Here is an 8,577-nt window from a genome sequence, read left to right on the forward strand (position 1 = left end):
TTGTTTATTTGTTTTAAATCTAGAGTAACATGTAATTTAATTAAATTCAAGTTCATATAGTTCATATTCAAACTTTATCTTTAAAATTATGCTAATTTTCTTATCTTATGTGTGAAGACTAGAAACCCTTAACATACATTGTATTCTGATTAAGCTCAAAAGCATCTTTACTTGGAATATAAGTAAACTAATGAAAATTGTCTGCAGTTTCCTTAGAAAGAAACAATCTTGATTTATTTGAAGAGTTTATTCAGAGCCTCTTTCACATCTTTATTCCTCAGGCTGTAGATCATGGGATTCAACATGGGAAACACCAGTGTAAAATGTAGAAACTATTTTGTCCCTGTCTAAAGAATAACTAGATCGAGGGCGAGCATAGATGTACAGAATGGAACCATAGTATAAGGTCACAGAGATCAGGTGGGAGGAGCACGTGGAAAAGGCCTTGAGGTGGCCCTGGGTGGAGCGAATCCTCAAGATGGTGGTGATAATAAAGAGATAGGAAGCCAGGATGAGCACAATGGGGGTGATGACATTGGAAGCCAGGAGGAAGAACAACACAGTCTGGTAGCTACCTTTCTTGCCACAAGCCAGCTTTACCAGGGGTGGGATATCACAGAAAAAGTCATCAATTACATTGTCACTGCAGAAGTTCAAAGAAAAAGTGTCTCTGGTGATGATAACAGAGTTAATAAAGCCACCAAGATATGAGGCTGTTACAAAAAATATACACAGTTTTATAGGCATGGCCTGACAATAAATCAGTGGCCGTGAGATGGCCACATAGCGGTCATAAGCCATGGCAGCCAGCAAGTAGCACTCAGCATAGTCCAGTCCAGCAGAGAAGAAGAACTGAGCCACACAGCCACCAAATGATATTCTCTTGTCTTCAGAGATGCAGGTCACCAGGATCTCTGGAGTATAAACAGAGGACAGCCCAAGATCCAAAAAAGACAGATTTCCAATGAAGAAATACATGGGTGTGTGGAGGCGGGAGTCATTGCAGATCAGTACTATAAGGGTGCAATTTCCCACCACAGTCAATGCATACATGGCGAGGAACACCACAAAGAGGACCTGCTGCGTTAGGGGGTCTGTTGTGAAGCCTAACAGAATGAACTCAGTCACTGTGTTATTATCCTGCTTCATGGCTATAGGGAATCTCATCTGTGAGGAGAGAACATGAGAATTCAGACTGAGTCAGAGTGCTGAATAAATAGATAATATGTTCAATAAATAAATCCTAGAAAATGTAATTAACCAAAATGTTTGTTTGCTTTAGGAAAATCTAGCTCAATGCAAAAGAAGGGAATGATCGAAAGATGTTAATGATAATATTAGACATAAGGTGATTCTATATCATATGCATGATTTTATAAATTTATAAGGATTACCATTTGAAAATGGTAATTGAATTTTATTGAATTTAATTATTTAATTAATTAAATTATTTAATTTATTGAATTCTCCAATTTTATAAAATATGTGTTACAGTTCCCATTATAGAGAATGGATCCAAAGTGATTAATTTATTTGCCTGAAAACCGTGAAGCAAACACAAGTAGGAAATTAACCCAAGATAATCAGTTTATAAAATTCATTATTTTTCTGTATACCAAGGGTACCTTAGAGGAGCACAATCTTTGAGTATCTATTCAGATATATCATTTTAGAGGTAGATTTCACTTTTTCTTAGTTCTATACAGATAGATTTTGCAAGCATATCCACTCTCATATTCCCTTCATTTTGAAGTCCTAAGAAAGATATCATATTAGTTAATGAAAAAATTTCGCTCCATGAGACAATTTCACCAAGGCATCATACTGGCTAAGAACCATCTGTCAATATTTTCCTTTACTTATCTTAATAATATTTATTGAGCATTTAGTATGTGCCAGATGTTCTACTTATAGCTTAAAAAGTGTTATATTGAACCATCAAAATAAACTTGTGAAATACAAGTGTATATTCTCACTTTCCAAATGAATTATCTAAGACATAGATATGTTTGTGCACACTTTGTTCAAGATCACACAATGGGAAGTGGGTGCAGTCATGATTCAAAACTATTTTCCCAGTGTTCATCTATCCCCAAGCCTGCATATCTGTCTAGAATTTCTCTTTTCTAGATACTCTGTTAGGCACTGGAGAAAAAAAGACAAAACTAAGTCATGGGGCATGATGTAAAAAATGATATGTTTTACTGAGAAAAATCAAATCTTTGTAGAAAATGCAATAGCTTATGATGAAACAAACTACCATATCTGATATTGGGAGACAAGTCAAATAGGAAACCCGGCTAAGGCCAGCGAAGTCAATATTGTGTGTGTGTTGAGAGGTTTTACACAGGAGAAGGAAACATGACTCTCTGCTTGAAGAATGAGAAGAGAGTTAATGTGTGGAAAGACATTTCTGGCCAAGGAAAACACAATTATCAAATCACAGGAACAGGAAGTAGAATGGAGAGGGTTGGACTGTCAGAACTTTGGAAGGTCTACCTGTCATTTACAGTGTATTTGAGGAATAGTAAACACAAGGTTACGTAAGATCACAATATATTTTTATGCATAGAGCATTCCTGAGGATTTCACTAATCATGTTTTTTTTCTGTACCTTATGACATTTTAACATATTGGAGGCCTTGCTAATCCTGAGACTATCCCTTCCAAGAGGAGTTTATGCTAAAATGTAAAAATCAGTTTCTCTGCAAGCAACAGAATACCTTTCATATGCAAACCATACAATCCAAGGCCACCCAAGCACTTTTTTCTAACTTGCATCCATAGCAAAGCAGTATTTTTCACTGCAGCACAGACAAGTAGAGATTTCTCTTGACCCAAAGCCAGTGGAAAGAATACCACATCCAGTCTAAAACTTGCTCCTTTTACATTACCTTCACAGACAATTCCTTCCCACAGAAACTTCAATAAAGGCATTGGGGTTCTTTTGCTCTTCTTTCTTATCAAACCTGATGTTTTCCCATGTGGTGCTGGTATGACCCTTTTTTTGACGGGAAATATAAGTAATAAACTCATCTTTCAAAGGCAATTACCTCAGTGCCTTGTCATCTTACTGCAATTAATTAAAACAAACCCCACATACACAGCAAATCAGAGATAATGGCCTAAATTTGATCAACATTAAAAGGATTGAGATCTGAAAGAAATGTAGTGAAAATGCAGTGGCTTTCAAAATCATTGCAAGCATCTAGTCTCTACAGTGAATGCATAAATGCTTTACTCCACCCCTACTCAGGATCAGAGCACTTAACTCTAGAACTTATATGTCTACAATACGACCTGAGCTTCAAATCCTGGGAGCATTGTCACATTTCCATAGCACATGAGGCTTTCATAGTCCAGATCATTTCTGGGAAATACTACTAGGCAATTCAATTAAGTATTGAATGAATCAGTTTGGAATTGTTCCTAATTATAAAATTACAAATAATGAGTTAGAGGTGGAGAAAGAGGCAGAAGGAGAAAAAAATATGTGCCCTAAGCCCAGGTGCTGTACTAGAGAATTTGCACACATAATTTCCACTCATCAAAGCTATAATCAGGTAAATACTTGATTGGGAACAAACTGTACTCCCTAAATTCATATGATGAACCCATAACACCAGTGTGAATGTATTTGGGGATGTATAGGACTTTGCTAAGGTAATTAAGGTTAACTGGATTCTAAGGATAAAGTTCTGTTCTAGTGGGATTGGTAACATTATAAAAGAAGAAATTCTCTTTCTCTTTCTCTCTCTCAACTGATGTTTATATTCCAGAAAGGGAACCCTCCATGCTGACACACAAATTTTGGACTTTCAGACTCCAGAAACTATGGGAAAATAAATTTATGTTTTTGAAAACACCAGTTCATGGTACTTTGTCATGATAGTCCAAGCACATGAACACAATACCATTATTGTTACCCACATTTTACAATTGTAGAAATAGAGGCTTAAACGGGTTAAGCTTCATAGGAGAACTAAGGATAGAATTTGAGGCTAAAGCCCAGGTTCTCTGCAGCATACCATGCAAATATGGGAGTATTAGGGAGTATTATACTCTCTTAGATCCACTCATCTGCATGATAGAATTCAGAGTAAACAAAAAAAGAAAAGGAAAGAAGAGGAACAGAGAGGAGAGGAAAGGTGAGGGAAGGAAAAAGGCCCTGCTATGCTCTATATGGATCATAATCCCAGGTCAGTCCTTCCAGGCTCAGCCATTCATCAGCTATTCCACTTGGGACACCAATGAATACCTGTGAAATGTCCCCCCAAAGTGATTTCAAGTGGTTCCCTATCACTGTCTGAACTTTCACTGCATTCCAAGTGCTATATGGGAGCTCTTTCATGTGATTTTTCAGTCATAGGAGATAAGTACTACCATGATAAGGAAGTTTTGTTAAAATTAAAATGTATAAAATGTAGAGCGGAACTTAATATTATTAATAATAAAATTATAATATAGGAAAAATTAATGTAGGAGAATAATTTTCTTGCTCTAAACTACGGGTTTTAAGGGAAAAATCCACAAAAAATGAATTACTGGGCTAGTAAAGGTGGTTGGTAATCCAGTGACGGGATGGAGGTGGAACGAGAGCTCTGCATATAGTACAAGTCTAGTTCTCAGGGAAATTCTTTGCAGAGTAGCTACATCACTTGTATGAATTTAGGCAAACAGATTTATACTCACTCCCTTCTTATGTAGCCAAATAGGCTTTAAGATTTCTGCTGGTTTCTCCTTAGAACTTTCTTTTACCATTTTTGTTGCCCAAAAGTACCTCGCCTGCTCAGTGAGATATTCCCTGAACACTCTCTTCAAAGTGGTCCACAACCCCAGCATTCTCCCTTTGCTTTAATTCTTCTTCAGAGCAGTTAGGGAATGGGCCACGACACAACTGACTTAGTCCTCTAGTTTGCTAGAGGATTGGCATCCTACCAGGAAGAAGAGCATGATTTGTTGATTGTCACTGCTATCTGCTACTGTGGCATGTCTTTCACACAGTAGGCTCAAATTGAATATTTTCTGAGTGGATGAAGCATGGACTACTATAATCCTCAAGAAGCATGTCAAACAAATCCATACTGCAGTCTAATCTAATCATTGCATTTAACTCTAAAGGACTTGTTTCTTATCCCACATTTCTTATCATAACTAAAAATCTCTCACTACCTTGTGCTCTTTACTGACAAGCACAAGAAACAGCTAAAAAGAAACAGTCACAAGATCCATACCCTGGCTACTGAAACGTGAAGAAAAATTGTATTTATTTCAAGACAAAGTTTATTTGTGAGGGCTGTAGTTCTTATTTTAGCAGTACATTGTCTTTCACATTAAAAGAGCTCTTAGGATCCATGTTTTCTACATCAGAGGCAACCACAAGGAGAGAGCCAGCAAACCATACACAGCACAGGGACTCAAATCCACCTCTCTGCTTACCTGCTCTCAGAAAACTTCATACACATTATTCAATTCAATTAAGTCTTAACTGTCTCATTTGTAAAACAAGAATAAAAACTGTAACTGCTAGATGGGGCTATTGTAAAATTTTTTAAATAATCTAAGCTAGTTACTAGAAGAATCTACACATAAAAAAATATTCAAGATCAGTGTTTTAATTCGGAGGACATAACACCACCTGACACATTACTATAGTTGTAGCTCCCTATCCCTTATTCCCAAGAGATTAGGATTTAGAAGGTGGGGGTTCTGGTAGCCTGAGTGATTCTGATGTAAATTGATTCTATGCAATTCTATGCAAGAAAATTTGCAATATTGCCCATTATAATTATAATGTAAGCAGTCCTACTTTACAATGGTGTGAAGATCAAATGAAGTGATGTGTTACACACGAAGGTATTTTGTTGGTTTATTCAATAATTTTGGAAGGCAGCATGAAGTTTACAATCAGACAGACTTGGGTAGAATGCTTATTCCAACCTTTCAGAGCTTGGTGACCTTTGAAAATATCTTGATCCTTTTTAAAAAAAATTAAAGAATAAAAACTTTATTTGGCTCTATAATGAGAAGCAGATAAAATAAAAACTCATCACCTCATTATTCTAAGTTCCCTTATCTAGACTATATTTCCAGCATCCCTCACAAAACCATCATATGAAACTCAGCTTTATCTTAAACTGGGCAAATTGAAATTAATAAATCCTTTTTGATGATCAATTTCCTCACCTATAGTCCAATGCACTTTTCATCTATGATAATACATTACTTGCAAGATTATGGTCAGACTTAACAAAGACACTGTATTTAAGGGTATTAAAGGAGTCGCTGATATCCAATAATAATTATTGTGTGTTCTGCATTTACTGTTATTTTGTTTACTAATGTGAGATAATTATAATGAGGTGGGATGACTACTATTATGCAATGTGTGAAAACTGTACAATTGCCCCTTTTATCTTTGCTATTTTTCTCTGCTATTGAAAACTAAACCTCTTTGCCCCAAACATTCTTGATGATTCCAAACTTCCCATAATGGTGTCCATTACTTAGGCTTTATTGCTTTAAAAATAATTATGAATTTTATGGGATCCCCAATGCCTTCATAACTGAACTGTCTATATCTTCACAACAGAAAATGCTCAAATCCACAACACAAACAAAACAGCATAAATATCTTCACAGTATCTTGCATCCAGTAATAGATATTGGTGAGGTTTACCCTGTGACCTTATATCACACGTTAAAGTTTTCTTTTCAGATAGATGTTCTCGGGCCAAACTCACCTAGAGACTATGGCAACCTGACAATCATGGTAAGCTCTTGTCTGACATTCTTTTACATTGGGTTATCCTACCTCTGTGGAAAAAAATAACCTAAAAGTATTGAAAAATTTCATGATTTATTTTTGTGCATGAATTAAGAAACACTAGTCTATCAGCCTCTAAGTTTCTTGAGATATTAACAGTGGCTTATTTCCTTGGTAAGTGGCTCTCAAGGACTGTTCTATTAGTTGTGGAGTCAATAAACTTTGTTTTTTGTTTGTTCCATTAACATAAATAGTCCCTTATCATCACAAATAGAAGAGGAATTTAAACCTCACTTTAAACCTCACTTTTTTGCTCTCAGGAGTTTTACAAATGTTGTAGAATGATGGAGAGATTTAAAAAAAGATGGCTTTGTAGCTCTGCTTCCATAATAGAATGCAAATAGCTATTCAATCATTATGAGTACAGAACAAAATTTCTATGACATGGATAATATCTGCATCACACAACTTACCAAATTTGCAGCAAGTGCCTCGATTCAATATTCAGAGATTCAACTCAGCTAATTTCAGGGGTTTTTTTATAACAGTTATTTGATCCCAGGGGTTTTATCCTCATGGTTTCATAGCTTTGGGGAATTACAAGCAAGATAATTAAACAAAACAATGCACTAATAAAGCCAGTTGAACTTAATTTAATATGATTCAAAAAAATTTAGTTTAGGGAGTGTGATCACCCATGATGGATGTATTGAGTCATAACTTCTTCATATTGTTTTACTGAATTCAGATATCCACTGCAGTAGTGATAAGCACACAGATTCAAGTATTTCTGTAGGATGTTAGATAACCCATTTTCTCTAGATCAATGGCCATCTTTTGCCATCCTACTTCCTGTTCCAAGAGACTAATCTCTAAGAACTATATCAAGTAATTTTGCAAACATGGGTAGGAATTCAAAGGAAAGACTGAGGTCAAAGTGCTAACTCCCAAGCTTTTTCTCTGGAGGGTAATTGAAGGCCACATTCATCCCTGTATTAATGCCAGTGCTCTGTTCAGTAGCCCTCACTGCCTCCACATGAAATGAAAATCACAATTTCTCTCTCTCCCTTTCTCTCTCTCTAATTATTCTTTACCCATCTCCCTTCAGGTGTAGATGTAGTCACACTCTGTGGCAACAGGTTACTCTATAATTTTCAATATCCCCATATTCTTTTCACAACTTTCTACCTCTTTATTCAGTTCTCTTTAAAGTATCAAGTTTGTGAGGGACATCTCTTTGCAGACAGGACTCTAACTGATACATAATTGATATTAGTATTAACTCTAAAATCAAATCCTTAGCTTGGGTTTCTAGAATTAGTTGATTCACATATTTCAAGAATATGTAGATATGTCTGCTGCCAGGTAAATGGAATAGTGTAAGCCTTGGCATGTGGTGTCATCATGACCACTTAAATCACCACCAGTGATGACAGTGAAGTGAAAGTGGAGGGTGAGGCACTGATCATTGAGTGATCAATTGCTGGTAGCATAACCAAGGTAATACTAATTACGAAAAGCACGGGGCATTTTGCTTTGAAAATATGAATGTCTTACATGAAAGAGCAACTAGAAAAACCCATCTTCATCTTGGAAGGAGCTTCTTCTCTCCTGTACTCCTTTAGGAATAATATGACTGAGATTCTAGCCAGGACCTGTTTCTAGGGGTTGCAGATTAAATGCTAATTGATACTGGCCAGAAATAGTGGCATGTGCCTATAACACCTACTGAGAGGCATATCAAGGAACACTGCTCTCTGAAGCCATCCCCTAGCAAAAATATGAAATCCCACCTAAAAATAACCAAAGCA

General features: G+C 36.2%; 1 protein-coding gene across 1 annotated transcript; it reads right to left on the minus strand.

Annotated features, from left to right (window-relative positions):
• Positions 1-270: 270 nt before the first annotated feature.
• LOC141421762 (olfactory receptor 9G19-like) lies at positions 271-1,149 on the minus strand. The gene has a single exon (XM_074069361.1). It carries the CDS (start codon positions 1,147-1,149, stop codon positions 271-273), a length of 879 nt encoding a protein of 292 aa, XP_073925462.1.
• Positions 1,150-8,577: the final 7,428 nt, after the last annotated feature.

The sequence above is a fragment of the Castor canadensis genome, chromosome 1 (assembly GCF_047511655.1).
Source record: "Castor canadensis chromosome 1, mCasCan1.hap1v2, whole genome shotgun sequence".
Taxonomy (NCBI): Eukaryota; Metazoa; Chordata; class Mammalia; order Rodentia; family Castoridae; genus Castor; species Castor canadensis.

Excerpts from the sequence above, each read along its gene's own strand:
- LOC141421762 (XM_074069361.1), bottom strand. The coding sequence starts at position 1,149 with ATGAAGCAGGATAATAACACAGTGACTGAGTTCATTCTGTTAGGCTTC.